The sequence below is a fragment of the Athene cunicularia genome (genome assembly GCF_003259725.1).
Source record: "Athene cunicularia isolate RWA chromosome 14 unlocalized genomic scaffold, athCun1 chr14_part1, whole genome shotgun sequence".
NCBI lineage: Eukaryota > Metazoa > Chordata > Aves > Strigiformes > Strigidae > Athene > Athene cunicularia.
This window is the reverse complement of record NW_020799118.1, coordinates 7419705-7444426: the sequence shown is the minus strand read 5'-3', so window position 1 is coordinate 7444426 and position 24722 is coordinate 7419705. Positions and strand designations below refer to the sequence as shown.

General features: G+C 40.1%; 1 protein-coding gene across 3 annotated transcripts; it reads right to left on the bottom strand.

Moving 5' to 3' along the window:
• On the bottom strand, positions 1-24594 carry EEF2K (eukaryotic elongation factor 2 kinase). 3 transcript variants are annotated; one of them, XM_026859276.1, is made up of 18 exons: positions 24245-24594; positions 22415-22465; positions 20517-20617; positions 18859-18919; positions 17973-18010; positions 15085-15256; positions 13124-13273; positions 11540-11672; positions 10702-10829; positions 9901-10102; positions 9570-9637; positions 8720-8797; positions 7851-7913; positions 6848-6982; positions 5442-5630; positions 4921-5045; positions 3002-3180; positions 1-2244 (listed from the first exon to the last, which is right to left on the bottom strand). In XM_026859276.1, exons 1-18 carry the CDS (start codon positions 24488-24490, stop codon positions 2135-2137), a joined length of 2229 nt encoding a protein of 742 aa, XP_026715077.1. In that variant the 5' UTR covers positions 24491-24594; the 3' UTR covers positions 1-2134. The 3 variants fall into 3 exon arrangements, with proteins under 3 accessions (XP_026715077.1, XP_026715079.1, XP_026715078.1); XM_026859278.1 differs by lacking the exon at positions 7851-7913; XM_026859277.1 differs by lacking the exon at positions 22415-22465.
• Between the last annotated feature and the right edge of the window lie 128 nt (positions 24595-24722).

Sequence of the window (24722 nt, the reverse complement as noted above, 5' to 3'; positions counted from 1 at the left end):
CACATTCACCTTTCATTGAGAGCTGGTATTTTAATGCTAAGAACTGAAAGAGCAAGAAGACCACATCCAAAAAAAATGCTTTAGGCACCTAAAGCAGAACTCTGGATAGACACTTCAAACATCCATCTGACTTGGGATCCTACAAACTCTGGTTCTATTTCAGCATATTGGGTCCAAAAATTTATTACCTAGGTAATATCTACCTAGGCCTGACTGAGATGTAGAAATCAGACATTCCTCCATTAATGGGTGAAGGGCTTCACTTTCACTCTCAAAACAAAAAATGAAATAAAAAGGCCACAAGCAATACTTTTCCACACCCCCTGTATTATAGAGCAAGGAGACATGGCCATGTGTTGCAAGGCTACTCATGGCTACAACTGCCTGGTGGTTACAGTACCCACCCAGAAGTACAATATCCAACAATAACTTTTCCTTCCCTCCTAGAAAGGATTCAAACATTCTCATCTCATTTCCTTAACGACTAGGCTATCACCTCTTTCAGACAGCGGCAGTTGTTACTAACATCATGCTTGGATACTGTTTGAACAATAATTCAAGATCCACTTGCCAGAAAGAGAATAAGTGGGGAGCACAACTTTGGAGCCTGGTGACAGGCACTCGCACAGGAAAGGAAGAACTGTTCCTTGAATGGTTTCTGTATTTGACAAGAAATTAGTATTACTTGGCTATGAATGCAAGAAGGCCCAACAAAATCAACTGCATCATCTAGCAGCTTGCTTAGTTTTAAGCTTTTAAAAGCCTGGCTAAAGTGAGGCTAGTGAGCATTATAGGTCATTCAGTGCTTCACAGGGGCTGAATTATCAATTTACACCCTTAGGAGACTCTAAGGCCCAGAAGGCAGAAGCTTCCATCTTAATCTTCTGCAAAACGACTGTTAACCATGACCAAGAAATAGGAGCAGCCTCTGTACTTGTATAAATGGCACGTCAGCTTTAGAGTAAAATACTGGATTTGGAAGAAACTTAGCTCTATGATAACTCAACCACCACCATTCATTTGTCCTCGCATTACTGGTTAGAATTATGCAAACAGGACACAGAAATTCAGATGTTTGGGGATAATATTGTTTTTTTCATTTAACCAGCAATTTTCTCTTAAGTGGTGTTTGAAACCATTTGTGGATAAATCACTACTTTAAAAGCTATTTAAATTGGATAAATTATTTTCTGTACATAGAAATAGGTGAATCAACATCCTCTAACCTTTTCAAACATCTCTCTGGAAATGGTGGAAAGTGTATTCTCATTTTAACTGATATGATCTTGCTTCACTGAGAATTGATGTGTCACTGTAAAAATAACTTTAAATTACCCACATATTACAGATCTTGCTACTGTACATCACTGGACAAATATAAGATCAGTAGAACTTTATACAACTAGGTAATTATATGGTGTAAAATGTGAAAATAATAGAGGTAGCTGGGTGCTTCACCTCATCAGGAACATCAGTGATTTTGCCAGCAATGTTGGCAATGAATAAAACATATTCCACCCTGAATATCCTCACTGTCAATCTCAAGCCTCTTCCCTGCTCCTCCCCAAACTGTAAGGATTCCACCCGGAATTCATTTCAGAAGAATAAGAGAAGTGCCCAACACCACCAGCTAATAGGACAGGTCTAGTTACTGAAGTAAATAGCTGCATGCTTAAACTGAATATTTACATTCACATGCAAATTTGTTGAGATGCACCAAGAATGATGAAGAAATGCTGAGAATTTAGGAAAATGGTTTTCTGTATGTGGGGAGAAGAAAATAATGTAAACACACTGATTGTTTGCTGTGTAAAAAACAGGACATGTGAAACCTAAACAAGCATCAGCTTCATTTTTTGTGAAAAAAAAAATCAAAACAAACAAACAGGCCCCTCAGTTCTAACAGTTAAAAAAATAGAAAAAGTCAAGTGTGTCTATTACAGCTTTAAAACACTAGCAGAAGTATGCTATGGCACCCTACATACCACTTACATTTGTATTTTTCCCCTCAAAAAATTAGAAAACTAAAATACGAAAAGAGAACTGGTAATGCCACATAAAAATATATCTTTTTAGCTGCAAATGCAGTGAGTCTATAAAAAAATTTATATACAAGAACTGCTTATTTGCAGTGTCATTCTTCCATCATTGCCCAAGCCTCTTCTGCTTTTTGGTAGTACTGGTTTGCCAGTCTGCCTTTCATGGCTTCCATTGCTGCTTCTGCTGCTTCTGTGTACAGCTCACCTAGAGGAGAAAATAGTATCAGTTACGTTAACACATTAAAGAAAAAACATCTCTTTATCCTGAAGCAATTAAATGACAAAAAGAGAAACCGAAGTCAAACTACAGGGTCGGATGTATGAGTGTATTTTAATAGTGTCTGTCAGCAGAGTTACATCAGCTGGAAATCTGGCTTTTGATTTTCAAGTTGAAAGTTATGACTGGCTGCTGATGGCTCTTCAATGTATTTGGAAGGATTGGAAATATGACCAGCCTGCAGGATCCCCGAAGATGACTAAGATTTAAGACACCTGACATGCAGATTACACAGCAACTAAGGCAATGTTGTGTAGGGCCTGGGAGTCATGGGTGTAACTCAAAATACAAGCAGCAACCTGCAGTTCAGTGGCCTCACAGGGAGTGAAGGTTGCTTCCTAGTTGACTCAGTGCATACAGGATTGGACCTGGCATTGCCCACTACCCCCATCATCTCTTAAGATCTCTTCTTTCACCCTTTCCAGCCTTGTATCACCCACCATCATTACAGCTTCATCCACAAACCTTCTAAATACTGACCCTGTGCATGTTTTATAACAGCTGAAGCAGGACATGTATTTTGGGGGTACATGGGTCACTGTAAAAATAACTTAAAATTACCCATGTATTACAGATCTTGCTACTGTATATAACTGGAGAAATATCATAAGATCAGTAGAATTTTATACAACTAGGTAAAGAGGGAGGGAAAGCAGGATTACTGATCACAGAAACGAGGTCTCACCTGATCTCTGTGGATCCTTATTCAGGTGGAACCCTCCCACCATTAACATCTCTGCTTCCCTGGCCAGGAGCAGATACCGGGGCTCATCCTGAGTGCCATCATATTCACCTCCCTCATCATAGTCAGTCATGTTCAATGCAGCATTGTACCAGTAGAGCGCCTCCTTCCAATCCTGTACTCTGAAGTTAAAAATAATTTTTGAAGATGTTTACCTCAGGAAACAAATGTACTTTGCATTGGAGATTCAGAATTCAATTTTGCACTGGCTTCTTGGAGACCTGATAACTCTTCAAGAAAGCAAATGTTCTTATGGAGGCTCACTAACTCTGCACTGCAGCATCAGGCACTATATTAAAATGAGGCTGGGGTCACTTTATGCAGTAATTACAGAGGAGAAAATATTATACTGAAGTGTCTTGATGAACTCCAGTCTAAGCTTCATTACTAGTTGTATGGTTTTGGTCTGGCATTTATATTTGTGAGTATAACAGATCAGAAACAATCTGAAGTTGCAGAGAGTCTTGTTTCATAAATAATTTAAAACCAGTGATTTTCATATGGAGAATGCTCAGTGCACCTGAATGAGAAGTTTAGTGCTATTTTAAATTTCGTCATTGCCAAGAATTTCACTGTTGTGCAAAAGAGAAAACTCATGTAAGTAACAAAGACATGCTACAATACAAAAGCAGAAAAATCACTATCATCACCAGACATGGTACTTGAGGAAATTAGGATTTGTCCACTTCTAAAACCTCACCTGAAGTGCTAAAATAAAAATAATTAAACCAATATACTGTGTAGCCTTCTGGCAAATCACAATCTAGTTCTTAAGTCACAATGCTGCTCCTATCCCTCCTATCAAGATAGAAGCTTGGCCAAATTGAGAGACTTACTGAGGTAAACTTCTTAAAAGTTAAAATCATCCTTAAAAGTAACATTCTCAACATCGAGACTACCTTCCTGTGAAATTTCCATTGCTAGTTTTATTATGAGGAGCAGGGAATGACTACAACTGCGACAAATACTTTGTTCACCTCACCGCCTCTTGTCTATAGTCACTTTACGATTTCACCTATTTCTCCCATTCTACAGCTTATTTCACAGCTTTATAAGAAAAACAACCCCACTTTTTAAAAAATAAATGCTTTCAAAAAATCACTACGGAGGAGACATGGCAGTTGTAAATACTTTTCACTTATTTTTAGGGTACTACATCTCCAGAAGAACTCTTGTGTTCATTTTTTCCACTGATACAAGGATTTTCAAGTATGCAACTCCAAGTAAAGTCAAAGGGATCTTTATCACCCAACTTCAGAGCAAATAAAACTTGACTATCATAAGGCAACCTCAGTATGGAGGCTAAACTCAAACATGCAGGTAGATCCAACACACATGCAGGTGTCCACCAGCAGAAATGATCTCAGATTTTCTTTCTGTGTTGATCTATCATGGCCTAAACCCTGCTTTTATTCATACCCAGGTAAGTCTGAAGTAACTCCCAAACACTACTTCATAGCATTACTTCATAGAATCGTAGAATGGTTTGGGTTGGAAGGGACCTTAAAGACCATCCAGTCCCAACCCCCCTGCCATGGGCAGGGACACCTTCCACCAGCCCAGGCTGCCCAAAGCCCCGTCCAACCTGGCCTTGAACACTGCCAGGCAGGGGGCAGCCACAGCTTCTCTGGGCAACCTGTGCCAGGGCCTCACCACCTGCACAGTAAGGAATTTCTTCCTTATATCTAAATCTACCCTCCTTTAACTTAAAATCATTACCCCTTGTCCTATCATTATCAAAAACCTATCACTACTTAGGACATAGCAGCTCTTTATATGAATTAAAGACATGCAGCAAGTGCTTCTCCCCCCCCCACCCACTGAGGTACCACCAAGTTGAGTTACTCAGTCATGCGCAGTACCTGTCTGAACCAAGATTTACACCTGTATCATATGCTCTTGCTACCAGAATCATGGAAGGCCGGTCTCCAGCTTCTGCTGCTCTCAGCAAGTATTCAAATCCTTTATTTCTGTTCTCCTTTGTATCCTAGTAAAACAGACAAAACCTTTAAAATGCATGGTTCTAAGTAAACCCATCTTTTCCTTCCTCTAACACTAAATGCAGTTTCTCCAAGTCTGTAATGGCTGCAGGTGTTTAGTATGTCTGAGAAACAGGCCCAGCCACAAGAAACTAACAAGCTGAATAATAACAATCACTTCAAAAAACAAAGGTATGCAATAAGTTGCTAGCAAAATGAGGAACAGGTTGCATTTTTTGCTGTTTAGTTCAAGTCATCTAAATGACAGTCATCTATTTTCTCTGAAGAGAATACAGAACACCTAACTATAGTTATTGTCTTGTCTCAATTTCCTGCTATTCTTATGTTACTTTTACAATGGACCACAATTCTGCATTTTGGCATTTTCTTTGATCTTTGTTTACCTCCAGAGTGACCTCAGAAAGAATGTGATGTGGCAGCTGAGAGCACATGAGTCCTAACCCAACGATTGCTTCCAGCTCGCCACAGTCTGCAGCATGCTCCAGGTGGAAGAGGGCTGACTCCTGATCCCACTCCTTGTCTTTCTCACAGAAACGCCCAGCTTCATGATAGCGAACCATGGCCAAATGAACCTAGAACACAATTGCACAGGAGAGAGACACAAATTTAGATCTGATTTTTCAAAGGCCCTGTGCCTGAACTTTTCTTAGGCACAAAAATACCTCTCTGAGGTGACTCCTTAATTAAAACTAATGGTGTACCTCTGTGACTGAGCAGAGGACTAGTTTGATAATACACAGACTTGGAGCCTGACTTGTGCCTGAATAGATTAAACAGCCAAAAAGCAATGATTATACACAGTGTAGCTGCCTCTCCAGTTCTGCAAGCTTAGACACATATAGCTTTATAAACTTGACTACTAGAGATAAAAGACCTAATTCAGCAAGACAGTAGCTGCCACATCTTCCCATACGAGTGTGCCCTAGTGTCCCAGCAGCTTGCCACACCAGAGCACCAGGTCTTGGGGGAGTGTTGGAAGCACATCTGCCAAAGCCTGGAAGACCTTTCAAATCAAGTTGTAGTTGAAGGCACCCAGCCTCCAACTGCCTAACACACCAGTCCACAGGGCAAATGGCAGTGACCATGGCTCACAGACTTTTACGTACAGCAAAGACCCTCACAGGAAAGGAATTAACCTGAGGCACATAAAATCAAGAAGGTTATCGAGACTAAAAGCCTCACACCACAGAAGCCTTTATTGTCAGTGGGGGCAAGATTTCACTCCAAACATGCCATGGGATTTTGAGGGATTTTCTTCCTCCCATCTCCAAGGGAAGGCAGGTTTCTTCTCAAACCAAAAGGATTGAGAACATCTGAGGCACTCAGGATGTTCAGGAAGCTATACACGGTGTGTCCTGAGTGTGGGCTTAAGCCCATACATAAACCCCAACCTAATTCACACTTGCATTGTCTGGGATAGTCTGGAGTAAAAAGAGTTGGTCCATGCTACCTTTTTCAGAAGCCCAACCTTGCCTATTTGCAAGGCATGTGGGTCAGGCATACCGATTCCATCCCACTGTATCTCCTTTTTGATGCCTCTGGAAAGGCAGACAAGCTGACAGGGTCCTTCCCAAAGGAGCCCAGATGTTGCAAGTCCAGAAGCATATGGAATTCATGGATTCCTGAGCTTAGATATCCCTTATAAAATATGATTAGGTCATAGAAGCTATAGATATGTTCTTTATTTTCACCTGCACACATAATTCATGCAGTGCAACACCCTTATGTAAGTATAAATACAAGATTTTTTTTCCAGTTGGAAATAACAAGACGACTAGACCCACCCTACCTTCCCAAGGACTGACTTCCCAATTTTCTTTTCAAGTTCTAGCGCATTGAGCCTCTGAATTTCTTGAGCAACACAGGATGGTCTGTGGATGTGGACTCTGGAAGAGTTGTAGAGATTCCATTTGTCCACACTGACCTGAAACAGGGAATATACTATTATTTCTATCCAAAATTAAAATTTCCATACTATTCATATGGATGTCCAACACAAACAAGAACAAACAACTTATCAACATAATGGGTGGATGGGAAACAGTAGACCAAAACAATCCTATCAAAATGAAAGCCTTTGGAGGTACTCAGGGGAAACACAACAGGGAAGGTTATTGGCACAGAACTTCAGCCTGTTAAAGCTCTTTCAATTTCCTGTAACAGCAACATATAATTGTTACAAGGAAATTCTGAAAAGCGTATCTAATTAAATTATTCATTGTTGTCAAAGCTCTGTTATTTCTTTCCTTGCAAAATAGTTATTTGTTTAAGTTTATAGCCACAGAAACTAATTAATACAGAAGCTATATTTTGTAAAAACATACAAGGTCTGGTCTCTCCTAGCTCAGATACACAGTGGAGAGAGCTACTGTCACATATTTCAAACACAGCATGTTTTAAAAAAAATCATCCAACCACATATGGGACACAGTTCCAAAAATAAAGCACAGAAGGGAAATAGAACCTAGATAGGCAGAAAAAAATATCCATAGAACTATAGTTAATCTTTTTAAAGGGAGAAACCCTTGCATAATCATTAATTTACGTCAGGGATCAGTTACAGAAGCAACAATTTGTTAATAACTTTACTACTTTAACAGGAAAATAAAGACAAACCAAAAAAAGGAACCAACACAGAATGGTAAGCTAATATTAATAAACATATTCTGTAGCTGAAGAGGAAGGAAAACTGACATCTGATTTAGTGATATGAAGTCAGAAGGCAGACAAATGGAACAAACGACAACCAAAGTGGCAAACTCATCATCTATTAACATTTTTGCTTTATTTACCCTTGCAGAACTTCCCAAACTGTCTTCATCAGATTCATGTCTTCGGTTGTTGTTTGAATGGCCCTACGTTAATGTAAAGATTTGCATCATTTAATCTGCAGCAACTGACATGTGTCAGTTATTTCTCTAGACTATTCCTATCCAGCAAAATTAATGACAATGACCAAAATAGTTTCCGCTGGATCCTCCTCTTCTCTCAGTGATATCACACAATTATAAAAAGTTAACATACTGAAATGGTGAAGAATATGGCATACCCAAGGTTTCAATCCTGTAAACTGGATATTCCATGCTAAATACCTTGCTGCTTCAAAGGTGACAGAAGGATTGGTATCTTTGGAAGCAGTATCTTCTTTCCTATCTTCTAATTAAATATCCAGTTAAGATCTTCAGGTGAAAAAGCATTTCTTTGTATTTTAAAGCAGCAATGAACTAACCCACAGGAACACTAAAGTTGCATATTATTAACTGACAACATTAAGTTCTGTGGTATCTCAAGCCATATAGTCATAGAAATTACAGAGGGTAAAAGAGGCTAAAAGTAAATCATATTCATGGATTCTATGTGAAAAGAAGCTGGCTACATTTCTCAAATGCAATACAGAATTCTTAAAAAAAACCACAAACAACAATATGCAATCAAATGTAATGTTTGAAATTAAGCTCCTTGTTATAGATAGTCTCTTCCCTGTGAAAGTGTCACTGACATTCCCAAGAGAAGTCATTTTGCAACATGTGGGAATTTCTTTCCAACTGTTTCCTCTGTTTACAAAGTCTAGATTAAGAGGGATAAAAAATAAGATTCTTCAATGGAAACAGTTCAAGTATGAACATACCCAACTCTGCTAAACCCAGAGTCAGATTCTTACCCTCTCTCTATGATCCAGATCTTCTAGCTCACTTCTCTTTTCACTGGGATATCCACTATCTCCACCATTTTCAAAATCCTATAGAAGATAAGAACAAAACATCACAGCATTAGCACTACCCTTTGTAAGGGTCTCAGCTTGACATTTCCCACGCAGAAAACCTTCTGCTGGTTTAGTGAGATATGCTGGATGGATACACTGGATGAAAATGATTGTATGTTGTGCTACCTCTGACAGACAAAACAGACCCAGAAGGTACTGTCCAAATCTGTGTTGTCTCTTAGATACATTAAAAAAAAAATAAAAATCAAGGACTCACATACTTTAGTAAACCAAGAATCCACTTAATATAGTCTTCAGTGGTAGCCAGTTAAAATATAAAACAGTAACTGACAGCCCCTGGTACTAAGGTCCTAGTGCTGGAAAATTCTACTTGCAAACTTAATGCAGTCTCCTCAGGTGAGATTCTCTTATATCCCACAGTACCAGTATTTGCAGAGACCTAATCAATGGGGATTCTGTTTAGCTTTCATACCACAGCAGTTGGCACTAGTGCCAAAGACACAACATGCAGGCAGGGGAACAAACACACACTTTAATTATCTGTTAAAATACACCAGATACATTTCTGGAGGGGAAAAAAAAATGCCTGGAGGGAATAAAATACTATTTTAAAATAAAATATTCTTCCTTTACTAGAAACAGAAAATGTATGCAGGTAAAGTGACCTGCAGCAATGACTGCAAGCAGAGCACCTTTACATGCTTTAACCGAACAAAGCCTTCAGGCAATCCTTTCAAGACATTCATTACAGAACTGCAGTCTCATTTTCTGTTAGAAAGACACTCACCCTTTGGTTATCAAGCTGATCATAGTCTCTGTGAACCAAGTTATCTACTTCATTGAACACAGGCCAATCTAGGAAGAAAAGTATTTGCTTCTTATTGTAAGGATAACATGCTAGATATCACAGTTTTACCACATTTTTTTCCAGAAGCATCTGTGCATTAATTAACTACATAGACATACTTTTAGTTTTATTTCTGCTCCAAGAGGAATGCTAGAGACAAGTATTCTTGACTAAATACAACATGCTGTTGTGTTTAAAACTAATAAAATAAAACAGGTTACTGTCAATTGTTCAGGAACCCCCAAGGAACTTATGTTTGAGGCTCACTCACTAAGCATGTCCATCTTTTGGCTGTGAGGGGTTGCTGAGGAAGGAGAGCAGGGTAGAGAGTCAAATGCTACATCGCTCATGCTTTCATCTCCGGAGTTTTCAGACAGGCGGAAGAGCAGAGGAGGCCGACTACCAGAGATTGTTCTCACCCGGCTGCTGCCACATTTTTCCTCTGTGCCACGGAGAATTGTTTGAGCAGATTCCTTGGCAAATTAACAAGAAAGTCCCATGAATAATGCTTCTCTGTATTCTAAGCATGCTCCATAAGCCAACATGAATGTTTATTAGTCCCCTACAAAAGAGGGGGTATAAATACACATATGTATATGTAACTATTTGCTTTGAGAAGTTCTACACCCCAACAAAATATCAAGTCCTGGCATTGTTACAGTCAGAGAGAGTTCTGTTTAAGATCAAATTTCATTCAAAGCATTTCAACAAGTCCCATTCCCACTAATATCAGTTGAAACTCAGATCAGTTAAAGAGGAGCAGCTCTGTTCTTTTTTCTCCCCAAATTAACTTTGTAAGATACAAAACATACTAAAGATTTCAGTGTTCAAAAATATACTCGGTCCTAAATATACTTGTGTTACAAGGTTCACTATTAAAGCTACAGCACTAATTCAGAGACAAGCATGGGTAAACCAGCTTTAAACTGCTGTATTTGAAACTGCAACATTAGCGATTAAGGTGGTTTTATTTGTTATGTAAATAGCGTATTTCAGTTTTATTTACAGGGCTTTTAAAGGTAGAATAAACCAGCTGTACTGCTTAGTTATACTTTTTTCATCAAGCACTTACAAGCAATTTTTTATTACAATCCAAGGCATCTTTCTCTTTGGATGAAAGATCAAATGGTGCAAGACCCATGCTTTTGCAAATCCTATTGCAGAAATGAGAATGAAAGAACAAGGCCATACCTCGAACACCTACAGCATTAAAAAAAAAAAAGTGAAGAAAGGGTTTACTCGAAGTTTATATGACAGCTTACTGAATAAAAGCTAGAAGTCCTGAAGCATCTTCTAAAAAGTCAGAAGAAAAAGAAACAGAGAAAATGCTTTGCAGCACACACAGCTCAACCCACTTAAATTTTATTTTAACACCTGTAAGGGCTTTTCTTTCTCCAAAGAGAGTGAAAGAAACTCTGCAAAATCTTCAAAAGCTATATATGCACAGGATACAATAATAAATTATTTTGGCTGCATCACTGCAAAACATGCCTAAATTTGGTCCTGCTTACAAAACTTGCTGTGCCCTATGAACAACTTCATGTATGGACACTTGGAGCTTTAAAAATATGCAAGGCTTATCTCTCCACATTCAGCTGGATCCATTCCTGCAATGTGACAAGGAAATTAAAGGCCATGATTATTGCTTTCACATTGTAGGGAGCTACTTAATTTCATTACTTGCTTGATTTAAGAGTAGGCCAGGAGACATGAGCCACAATCAGCTCTCAAGACTGCCCTTGTGTGACAGCAGCCCTGTTCAGGGACTCATTGCAATAGAACATCCCCAGCTGTTTGCAAGACCCTCAGAAACATGCCTGCTCACTCAGCCATGTAACAGCTACTCAACAAACAGCTGGGAAGAGAAAATAATCACCCATTAGTATGTGAAACAGAATCATTGATTGTACCTAGATTGCCATCTCCAAAATCTGTACCATTCTCTGTATGGATCTGAGGGTCCGTGTAAAGATCTCCAACTCCCTGGATATCGACAACAATGAGTTGGTGTCCTGAGCGCTCAAAGGTGAAGTGGCTAAAGGCCTGAGAAGAACCATAGAAGATGTCTGAGAAAACTCTCTCTTGATCTACTGAAAACAGCAACACATATTCACCTCTTATAAAGAAATGGTCTGATAACCCTATTGGTGAAATATAACTGGTATAAACATGATGAAAGCAATGAGACACTAAAAGCATGTAGTAGATTGCTTCTCCAACCTGACCCCACTCAGAGATGGGCTAAAAGGGCGAAAAGCAGCTACTAAAAAAAGCAGGGGGAACACACAGGGGAGAGGAGACTGCTTTACTCCTTCCCCCTGTTCTGGAGATTTTGTTTTCCACTACAGTCTTCACCTTAAGAAGTGGGGAGCTGCCTGGCAGAGGGAACAACAGTGGGCTCTGAAGCCAGTGAGAATAACTTCTGCATAAACATCCTGGCTGTGCCTGTGGATCTCCAAGCTGTACAGCACTGGGATACTGCTTCCTTCTGTCAACAGGCAAGGCTTTGCCACATTTTTGGAAAAAAAAGAAAAAAAAAAAGTGAGCATCTCCACAAATTCTCCTTCCCCTACTATGCTGTCTGGGAGGTCCCCTGAACAGCTGATCTGGCTCTACGTTTGTGTATCAGATAATGAAACGCATATTTGTACTCTTTAAAGGCAGCGTTTCAAGAATCAGGTATAAAAAGCCCTTCTCTCTGGCATGAAGTTGAGACATCAGGAATCTTCTGGGAAGACCTCCAAAAAAGCACTGCCAGGCCTGGGGGAAACGAATGGTGGTGACAGACAAACATTTTAACTGCAGCAAATCTCACAGAACATTTTGTTCCCAACCTGTGAAAGTATAGCAGTGATTCAGTGTACAAAAGACAGCCCAGAACATAAACCCTCTGCTTACATTAAGCATCATAACAAATATATTAAAAATAGGGGGAAAAAATTAAAAGAACCACACCCTAAATCCCCAGTAAAACACTCATTTGCTACATGGATCACTTTGCGTTTTTTGGCAGTTACTGTGAAGTTCTTTTATGACATCCAAGAATCACTTGAAATTGGGACTTGTATTTCCATACAGAATCTCAGATTCACCTATTCAGAGGCTGTAGCTGAAAAAACCCAGATTCTTACATGCAAATGAACTAGGTGTTTAGTTACACGAGTTGAGTATCTGCCACCTCCTTTTGTATATTACATGAGGCACCAGAAGACTGTTTAGCAGATAGTACATGAGAGTTTGAAATATGCCAATGCCTTGTATAACCATGTTCAACTCAGCTAAAATCAACAGACTCTGAAATGCAATAAAGCAGCACTCAGCACTTGGAGGAGCGGCCTCAAATAAGGGGCAGACGTATTGCAAAAAGAGAAATTAATTTGGCATTGTAGTGAAAAGCCTGCAGTTTCCTTTCTTGGCAGTAATGCAAGACCTCTTGGTAGAGCCAAGAAATTCCCTGCAGCAGACTCCATGGAAAGCATTAAACAAAGCCTCACTTGCGGAGTAAGACGAATGTTGTCGTCTCGCACAAATCCAGAATTTGAGTTGTATTTGATGTATTTGCCCTCAATGTAATGTTCCAGATGAAAGAGGGGCTTTCCAGGTCTGTTCTTCATTTCGATAATACAGGTCTGTACTATATCCACCTGGGGAGGGAGAGAAGATAAACAATGACTAACAGAATACTGTCTTCAGATCAAAGTATGTGTGAATCCTCCAGCTGTGAAAACTTTTCCAGTGAAAGAAGCTGAACAATTGCAAAGATCTGTCTGTTTAACAAGGGGGTGGGGGAAGAGTCACATGCTTCTTAGGTTACTGGAAGAATTCCATCAATTAAAAGCCATCACTTCAGAACAGCTCACTTCTGCAACAAATCCCTCTGAAAAATTCTTAGTGTTTGCTTTCTATTTTATTTTTGTGGGTACCTCAAGAGAACACTGCAAAGAGTCTATACCCAGAGAGCAAAACATACAGTAACTACTGGACAACTTGAAGAAATGTCTCTTCAGAGAAGGACTGAAGACTTCTACCAGTCAGATATTTCTGTATCCTGCCTCACCTCCTCCCTCTGTCCCAGACACACTCCTAAAGGAGAAACCATCACAACTCTCACTTTGCTTATGTCTCCCCCCATACGACATTTATAACTTTTAGATTCTTCTCTGTGCACTTCATTATGTACCTCACTTTGCTGTTGTGAGGTAGTTATTAACTAACCTCACGTGGGAGACAGTGGTCCACATATTCAGAAGCACTCATTTTGGCTATTAAATTGTTAAGACCCCTACACTGAGGCATGCTTCTTGACCCAAGCGTCTTGTCACATGTCACACACAGTCTGTAGTAGAGCCAAGAGCAGGAACTATGACACCACAGTGCGTGTGCAGCACCCTTCCTGCAAGCTTCCTCCTCCACCCATTTGAAGTCACAGTTACACTGAGGCATTCAGTACCCCTTGCAGATGAAAGGGACTTGGCAGCTTCACTGATACATACCATGGACATACTTGACAAAGAGGAGCTACTCTCTGTGAGTGAACTACAGCTGCAGTCCTTCATCCTTGCGCTTGAGTTTCTCGTCTCTTAACAAACTGGTTGCTGCTGGATGTGTTTTTGCCGAGGATGCAATGGCCTGCTTTGACCAGCAGCTATCCAACTTACCAGCGCGGAAAAGCAAAAAGCTATGTTGGCTGTACAAAATGTTTAGCATGGACCCCTGAACCAGAAATACAGCCAGCAAAGCAGTACAGCCATCTCTGCCTGAATCCTATGTGTGTTTATGCACATCCCTAGCACAGAGGATGGGAACTTCTCTTGATGCCCTGAGCCCAGTCTGACATTCCACCCCCCTGAGAGTTTCATACATCTTAACACTTTGCACTTAACACAGTGTGCCAGTATTGTCACTGAAACTCCAAAGAAAACAAAGCCACAGTATCCTCATTTTTTTGAAAATTCTTGAACCACTCCTCAAAAGTTTTATTTTAATAGCTTTGTAAAGTTATTCAGGTTTCCAGCTCTTCTTAAAATTCAATGCTAGTCAGGTGTTTAGATAGGTGTACTAGATTTAAACATCTACCTTCCTGGAGCACTAACAGTTAACTGCTTGCTGAGACTTCCTGATGGCAATAAATTCTGTAATATCTTTGGTTATCTCAAAAGCAGCTGGGCAAATATCAAAAAGAGCAATACAAACACCATTTCAGTTTGGTCTTCAGTCAACAGCTGAGAACAGTCAGATATTCACAAACACACAGCCCCTAATTCTGGCAATATAAAGCAATTTCTGCATTTACTTCATTAAAAATCAGCTATCATTTAATGGAAAACACAGTAGGGCAGAAGAATCTATCTAAGAAATGAAATTTAATGGAATCTGAACAAGTAATCCCCTCTAAATTTGAAAACTAATCTGAGAACAAGACTGCATTTTCACTTAGCAAGATCTTTGAATGTACCTGTTTCGGTGGCTTGTGCCGGTTGTACTCTTCTCCCCAGAGTTTTGCTTCCATCTGAAGTCGGACATCCTCAAAATACACATCCCTGCCCACACTCTCTATGTATTGCTTGGCAACATAGTTATAGGCACCTTTCCAGTTCTGCGTGTGTAAGAAGTTGGACAACTTTTTCCTGAAGGAGGAATCAATCACTGATCAAAGGAAAGCCAAGAATTTGAATTCAATCTTCCCCATGTCTTTGCTACATGGACAGAGCCAGGTCCTGAGAGCAGCATTACCCTCAGTCAATTACCAGCTATACAAGCTGAAAAGTGAAGCACAGGTAGAGGGCAAGGGAAAAACATCCTGTATGAATGGTGCCTAGGGTGTGCTAAAATGCCTGCTGGGTTTGACTGCAGCTACTTCTGCTCTGAACTTCCTCCCTTCCTCATTTCTTTTCACTCCCCACTTCCCTCAAACCCAGAGCATGAAGGGTTGGTGCCACTTCAACACCCTGTTCTAATATCAACAATTATTTTCTGCAGTGATTAACAGGGAGTGTCCTTTCAAACATGAACTGAAGATAGAAAACGCTCCTCATGATAAGAATAAACTGCTTCCTTCTCAACACACAGGGGTGACTACTTAATATCCCCCATGACCCCAGAAGGAAAACTCCACATGACAGATCTTATGATGGCAGCTTTTAAATTCTGTTGATGCACAAATCTTTACTCCACACATCTCTCAAGAGTGGGGGAAAAAGAAAAAAGGAGGATTTTAGGACTTTGACAACAGAGAACTTGCTGGTTGCCAATAAAAGGATTATGCAGGTATCCAGTGGTTGCAGAAGATGCCAATATTCAAGCTAAATGGGTAAAAACCCCACACTGTTTCCAAGAATTTCAAAGCAGACAGTGTCTTCTTTCCTGGAGCAACCTCATCTATTTATATGGGACACAAGAGGGAAAGTACTTCTCCTCCACCCCCCAAAACCATAATTCAACAGAGAAGATGGCAAAAGGGTACAAAAAGCCTCTACTGTGGCAGCAGTGGTATAGCTAGAGACCCCAGCAATGCCAAGCCAGTCTGAAGGGGGAGGAGGAGTACGAAGAGAAGGGTCCGAAGTAAGGCACAGCTGGCTACTGAGCAGTTCTCATATTCTGCTCAGTAACAATGGTTCTTTGAGCCTTTCCTGGTCCCATGGCAAACTGCACATTCTGAGAAGCTAGTAGCAGCACTCAAAGTCTCAGCCCTCCTCCTCCTTCCTTTCCTCTCTCCCTTCCAAGGTCTTGGTGCAGAGGTAGAAGTACAGGGACTCTAAAGGCAAAGCAGCTCCAGATTGTCTGTCCTCCTGCAGAGACAGGCAGACAGTCGCTGTAATATAGCCTCTGAAAGAAGGAACAAGCAAGCGAGATAAGAATTTTGGCCAGAATTCGAAACCCTTCCAGTTCTCTGAAGAAATCTCTGCATAAAACAAGCCAGCTCATGTGCTCTTCCAAAGCCAACATTCTGTGAAGTTCACTGAGCCAAGTGCGGCTAATGCTTTCACTGTAATGACTAAAGACTTGCAGAGTTGCAAAAATCTAAAGAGACCGCTCCAGATGGGAAGCATCAGTGCACCACTGAGAGTTATGGAAAATCCACAAGTAGGAAGCTGACATACAAGTTATATTTTCTTTGTATGAGGTTAAGGCAAAGCTGCAAAGATAGATTTTTGTGTATGGCACTACTAAAGATATTCTGTAAAGGGGAATTTGGTCATTCAGAAACAAGAGCTAAAAGCAGTGTCAGCAGGTTAAGGTTTGTTAGTTCTAAGCTTCATTCACTGCTCTCTGTCCGGCTTTGCAAGAACAGAGCCACCAACACAAGCTAATACTGAAACAATGCCAAACTGGAGGACTAAGGGGTTACTTTTCACCCCTTTCCCTCAAGTTCAAAAAAATCACATTTCATCATTCAGGAGTTTCTCTCTTTCCAGAGTGAAACTAGATGTGAAATGCAATTTCTCTGGATTGTGCAGTTGGAAAGATGGGGAGCGGCCTTAAACACGCACATGCAGATTTTCCAGGAAACATTAATTTCCAAAGCCTGGAAAGGGCGGGGTACTTGTCTAGCATGAACTGATTTGTAATAGCTAGATACTGATGCCTGCAACCGTATCTGCTAACACTCTCTGAGGGAAGAAAGTTCCTCCTCTGTCTTCCCCCACACTTTACGCTTCTGAAAAGAGTAATTTAGTATTCAAGCTCTGCCTTACTCCGAACAGGATTATTCTGGTACACATGATCTGAAGTAAACTCTGGGATGACAACCTTCTAAAGTGAGAGAGGTTTTCTGAGTTGAGATTGCACCATCCTACTGTTCTTTCCCCTTTTCTCTACCTAACTATAGGCCTCGAGTTGGCCCTCAGGCTTCAGACATCTACAGCCTCATAACAAATTCAAATATATTTCAGCACACCAGGAACATGGAAAGTAGCTGCATCTGTACTTTTATGAGTATTTTGCCTCCAACAGATGGTGGAAATAGCATATATTTATGAATTGCTAATTGATAGGCTGAATATACTTGCTGGAACTGGACATGACTGCACGTTACCCATTCCACTGCAGTTCCAGTACAGGCAATGACTTGGCTTTCCAAAGCAAGCTCACTGGATGCCTGCATCACACTTGTTTGTGCTTCCTTAAGAGAATGTTCTGCTTTCTGAAACCCAGTCCCTGTGCTGCAGCTGGAGCACACAAATAGGAATAAACTCCTCAGCTATGCCTTTTAGAAAGGCACAGCAGGGAGCTAATGGGGAGCTGAACTTTGCACAATTTCCACCACATCTAAGTGAAATTCCAGTCACCACAGAAGAAAATATTGCATGGAGGCCAACAAAGATAAAGCCAGAAGATACTTACGTTCTGAAACACTCTCGCATTGCTCCACGACCAAAAGGCTAGGGAAAAAGAAAAAACAAAACCCCAGTATTGCCATTTCCACAAAGTTAATTTCTAACCAGTACGAGACACAACCATGTCTTCCCCCTTCATAACCTGCAGAAAGCAGTTCTCAAACAGGCTCTATACAATTTCTGTCTCCTCAAAGAAAAGTGAAAACCACTGGCAGTCTAAGTAGGAATCTGGGGAAAAAGACATTGGGAATAAGCCACCCCCCCACCCCCCCTGCCCTTCAATATCCCATGAAGCAGACATGATACTCTTTTAAAGAAGCTATTTAAATTCTTTCCAGTTTGGAGTCAGCTGTGTTGTGTCTGCCTAGAGAAGATGGCTTTGCAGACCTCATGCTCTCTGCATTTAGGCTTCCATACAGGATGTGCCAAACAGAGCATCACCTCCCCACATGCCAGATACTATGTCAGTAGCACAGAGCAGGGCAACTCCAACACACCACCAACCCCATGATTTAACTGTGAAGCAACTGTAGCTGTCAGTCTGTTTTCATCCTATGAGCAGAAATTATTTAGAAGCACATAAAATAGCAGGACTATTGCCAGGCAGGGAGATGAGGCCAGCAGGATATGGGAGGGAGATCATTGGGAAAGGAACAAATGCCTCATATTGCTGATGGGGAAGGGCTGACTTCTACCCTACCCTGGGGAAAAAAGGCTGTTGGGACCCCAAAACATAATGAATGAGCCGAGAAAAAAAGAGAGGTAGCAGAAAAGAATGACATTGAGACTTTAAAACTTCTATATGAATAAAACATCTTGCTGCCACTATTCAGTAGCAGGAAGGAAATGTCTAATCTGGCTTCCAACAAACATGAAGGACAGTGTGATCTTACTTGTGAAGCCATCTTGATGAGGACTTCATCTTCAACCCAGTCTCCAGTAACTGCATTGTACCTGCAAAATCAGGAGATGTACCTCTTAGAAAAATGCAGAGGGAACCCAAATCCCCCGTCCCCCAAGACTATCCTTATCTCTAGCTGACTGCTAAAAGGTACTACTGCCACTTCCACACGAAAACTTCTGGTCGTCCAACCACACTTCTGCTCTCCTTACTTTGGGTGGGAAACAAGAAATATGTATAGCAATTTGATGAGACACTGAATCCTACTGACAATGAACAGATTCCACTACAGAAGCTGATCTTTGGCAACACTACAAATTAGGCTTTACCTGCTTTGACATTAGATCTCTCTGATGGCTAGGCAGTACAATGGGGGCAGAAAGAGCCTTACCAAGCCCTACACACTAGACTGGTGGTCTCCCCCAACCCTGAGCTTACTTAAAACTGGTTCTGGCTCAGAATATGCTGCAGGGCTGTGGAGGATGAGAGCAAAATGCAGCACCAGCTGTGACTGTGAAAAGCAGCAGGGCCAAGAACTGTCAAACACTGCACCAAGGGAGGACCAAGTCTCTGCCCAATCCTATGATAATAGAAATAGTACGACTGTGGTTTCTCCCCACCCCCTTAACTCCCAACACAGTGAAAGCCAAACTGAAAACCACAGTGGTTGAGTCACCAACACATGACTGTTTCCAGCTTGATTCCCCTGACCTGCACCAATTACTTCATGCATGCAGACATTCCATATACCCCCTTGTATTTTCTGTTCATCCTGGTTTGCAGAAGGCAAAAGAGATGAAAATAGGAATGTCAGAGCCGTCTTATTTTAACAGGGTATTCGAGTAGCCCTAAACCAATTTTATCACTTATTGGTATTTTTAAATATGCAAACTTATTTCAGTTTGTATTGGTATTTTAAAATATGCAAACTATTTCAGGACTGTGTGGCTGACCAGGGACAGATGCAGTCTATGGGGAAGAAGAGAGTTATGTGATTGAAAGGGAGGCCTCCCTCAACACTGATGCTAAGTGTAATTAACTGGCCTCTAACTCCTACCCCTTCCACCCAGAAACCCATGTCAGTAGGGTAAACGTTTTGGCAAAGCCTGTACTAAAGCACTGAAAATAGTTTAAGGGCCAAACTCAGTTTCAGCACGTACATCATGCTGAGCTATTCTGGGCTTTATAAGGATTTAAATTCCAGCCACATGCAGCAATACTGCATGGACAGGCAACACTGAAACTGCTATTTTGGGAAAGGCACAGAGTGTTATGCTGCTTTTTTTTTCTAAACTATTTAAACTAAGTATGCTGTCTTTTTATTGGGATTCATTTCCTTATTAGATTAAATTTACAGCATTAATAAATCAACTAGAAAATACTTTTCAGCCTTGTTTCCTGTCCACATGGTGAAACTCATAGATACTACTTAGGTGGGAAAGAAAGACTGTGACACTGGTTTGCTGAAAGGTTTACTTTTTGGTGATGTGCAGTATTTACATATTCCTGGGAGATTCAGTTAAGACATACTCAGTTTGGGTGTTCTTCAGCCATGTAATTACACATATTCTGCACTATACAAACAGAACCCTTGGATCAACCAGCACATTCTGTTTAATGTCAGCATTAAAAGCAGAAAGACCCACAGACCTGTAACGAGTGGCATGTTCCGTCTCAAAATCCTCAAGATGAAATTCTGCCCACGGATCAGGCATGTGCTTAGCTTTCTGAATAGCATGTTTCCAGGTTTCCTGAAGAAGTTACAAACTGGCAGGTTATTTATAAGTCAGCAGCAACTCACAACAGCAGCATTTTCTAGAGCGCATCCAGATTCCAATGCTACAAAGATGTGCAACTACACAACCCCCCCAAGCACTATTCAGAGCAGGGACCAAGGGGTACGTGGGACCACTCTGACATTTTAGAGCTTCAAGTATAATGAAACACAGTTCAGAAATATAAAGCATCATCTTTCAGTACAGTATGCACTGCCATAGAGTTACTGAGGACAGAATCTGGTCTACTATATACCAAATATAATTTGCAAAACCTGCTGTCATTTGCAAATATCTCTAACATATGTTGCAAATAGTGATAAATCACATTTAGATTATATTAATTTTTACAGATTTTTAACTTTTTGTAACTACCAGCATATGCTGGCAGTTTAAGCATAAAATGTCCATTAGTGATGGAGCAGTACAGAGGAAGGAAAAAAGTTCTATAAAGCCCAAGGCCCCCAAATTGTGCTCAGCATAAGAAAGAAGAAATTAGAATGTTGTAAAAATGGATTATTATAACAATTCCAGACAAGTAGCTATTTCAATATCCACCAAGTTAAGAGAAAAAAAATCAAAGGAGTTTTCTGGAATATAAACAGTCTTTCTGTACCAGCCAATTTGGATGCTTGTCTCTCAACATTTTAATCTCCCTCCTTCTACATTGTACTGTTCCAAGAAAACTGGAGATATGATCCTTTGATGTGCCAAAGGCCTTCTGCAAGGTGAGCAGGAAAAAATGCCACTTTGCATCCCTGCCAGTAAAGAAATACTGAGCTCTGAGGTTTTGTTACTCCCTCTCTTACTGAATTTCAAGTATGCAGAAACAGTAACTTCCAAAATACTGTTTTTTTTTTCCTTGGGAATTTAAATCTCAGTCAAAAATTTTGTTAAAAAAATACAATATAAATTGGTGTCAACAATGACATCAAGGAAGCTTTTAAAGCAGCTGAGCTTTTAAATTGTTCACATTTATTTTTATTTCAGCTGCAAATGTGCATACCTTGCAAACAATTTCAATGCTCCCCTTTCTCACAATAAAACCACAAAATGAACCCAATGCTACACTAAATAAAACAAGTTTAAAAGACATGCTGAGATGGATTTCCCACATGTTTCATAACAAAATGAAGTTGCTTCAGATCATGCGATGATACACATTTATACGGACCTGGGAACGTCCATACTTGGGTATGTATGAAAAAAACCAGGGAGATAAAGAAACACAGAGAATTGCCTGGTCAGTTATCTACATCAAATCATTCTCGAGTTCCCTCTCCAAAAGGTGATTTGTGCCCATGCTAGGTAGTGATTTCAATAAATTAATTGCTTGTGCTTGATCTTATGAGGTGCTTTGTACAAAACCTGTATTCTAATCTTCAAACTAACAGAAGCTGGACTTCATGGAAATGGTGCTAACAGTGTAGTTTTTCTCCTGCTGTAGGCGTATGTCTGCCATACAGACTAAGTAGGTGTCTGGCATCCACTCCACTCTTGTCCACAGTAGGTAATACTGTGAAGAAACAACTACAGAAATGCACTTTAAAAAAAAGTGATATTCCAGGGTAGAGAACAGAAGATGGGTATTATTTCGTTTAACAGATATCTATTTTAGTTTTGACTTAATGACTTCTATGGGCTGAGCCAAGCAGTTTTCCCAGACAATAAAATAATGAATTAAAAAAGGCCATAATAGGGAAAAAACAAAACAGAACCAAAAAAACCTTAATGCATGTTAGATATGGTGATCACATTTTCTTTTTAACCTACCCGACTATGGTCAACCACAGAGCCGTGCTTACAACGACGCTGTGTGTCATTCTAAAGGATGCATGAGAAACATAAAAGTAGGAAAATACAGGTCATAAGACAAATGATTGACAAAGAGTCTCTGTTCTCTTTGTTAATCTAGAAAAAAAATAAATCCGTTTAAAAGACACTCCGCAATTTATATTCCTAATTTAAATTCACTCTTAGAACATCTGTGAACAAACCTTTTAAGGTAAGCTGGCAAATTTTTTAAATTGGAAAAATATCCATTAGAAGAGTCTTGCCTATTAACTAGCTAATTAAACATTGCTCAGTCCTGTTTAAAGGCAGAGAGTTCTATTAACACTTCTATCTGTCTCTGCATTTCATTATCAGTGGCCCACATTGCCATTAGCTCTGGGGTTTGAGAGGTGGAGTCTGATCAGAGGAGGCTGTGGTGGGTTAAGATGTTATCAGTCCTGGCTGGCTGCTTCACTCTATGGTAGAAGGCACCATTTCTGCAGCTTAAGCAGCAGTGGAGACTTGCTTGCTCTACATCTTAACCCAATACATTCTAGCTGTGACCGAAACTAAAATGCCAAACTAGACATTGTGGAGCCCAAAGCATGGGCACATGGCAGGAGGAAATACTTGCAGTTTCATCTCAGGCCACATGACTCAGAACTCACACTGCAAACCCAGAGGCAAGTGTTTAGTACATGCTAAAATGTACACACAAATGAAGACTAAGCTTCTTTCAGGTCTTAACTTGCTTAGCATAACATACACTAAAATCTGTCCCCTTGTCTATACTAAACTTTTACTCTTCACCTTCCTTAGGAATATGCACCTTCTAATGTTTCTACTAACTGGCCTTGATAAAAATCTTACTGCAGACAAGACAGTTTCACTTTTAATGTGTTACTAAAAATGTTAGCTGACTGAAATAAATCCTCTGGTATCTCTCCAGGAATAAAACATGCATTAGGCATAACCAAGAGTTTAGAGTATCTATTAAATAAATAATATGTTAATATTTATAACAATAAATGTGTTAATAAAACACATTAAACCTTAGACTAGACAAAAAATCTAAGAGACATGCCAGTTTACCACAAATGGTGCACATCTGGTGTCTAACCTATGGAGTGAATGTCACTTGTGCTCTTGAGGCTCCACTGCCTGTGGATTTGCCTCCCCTTGCCTGGCCTGACCTGTGCAAAGGGAGCCGAGTGGAAGAGGACACACTGCCAAGGAAGCACCAACTACAGCCCCTCTGACCTCTCTGCAATGCTGTGATCGCTGTTCATTTTAAAAAGGTCAGATACCACTTGAGTACACTGTCAGGCACCACTTCCAGTGTGACACGTCATGCCCAAGCACGAGAGTCAACATGTTAAAAGCTCCCCTAAGAAGGAACTATAACCTGAAAACCTCTCATTACAGTTTTATCATTTACAATATTATTTGTCCAAATAAAAATATTATGGATTGGTAACTGCTTGGCAAAATCCATAATAAGATATCTTCTGCCAGACCCCAATTTAGTTTACAACACATCTTTTATATTTCCTGATCAGTGTATTGCTTTCTTAATGGTTTGACCATACTGGCAGTGAATTGTTTGTCTGAAATCTGTTGCCTCTGTAGATGAAGATCTCCCACTGAACTAAAGGGACAGTAAGCAATTCAATGGCAGTGTCAGACTACTGGAATTAACTGCAGGTCTGGAAAAAACAGATGTATTTTTTAATTGAAAAGTGTTAGTTATAAGAGATGAAACAGTTAGAGAATTTCTCATGCCAACTAAGTAAAACCAAAACCTCATTGAAGGCTGGAGCCAATACTTACCTTAAAGCTAAAAGAGTTTCTAGGAGAAGAGCTTGAACTGTACTGTTCAGTTTTTGCTAAGTTGCTGTAATAATTGTCAACTTTGATACTAGCAGACTTGTTAGAAACTGGATCATCAGTTATTGGACAAATAAAATAATTGTCTTCATCATCACTGTCAGCATCAAGATAATTTCCAGAGTTCACTGTAGCTGATCTAGCATTATCAATTCCTTCCATACGAAAAATAAGGTCCTCATCTGCCATGTTTGTGGGAGGTCAGTTTAACTCCTGCAATGATTAAAACAGCCACTATTCCAATGCAGATGCAAATGGCGGGAAGAAGCTGGGTGGGAGGGAGGAAAAAAAAGGGCTGTTAATAAATGAACAAACAATGCATGAAACTGATGTCAGCACACTAGCAGAAAAAAAAAAATCATTTGCATATGGCTCTATAAAAATAACCCCCAAGTACTTACATGAGGTTCTGAACACCTCA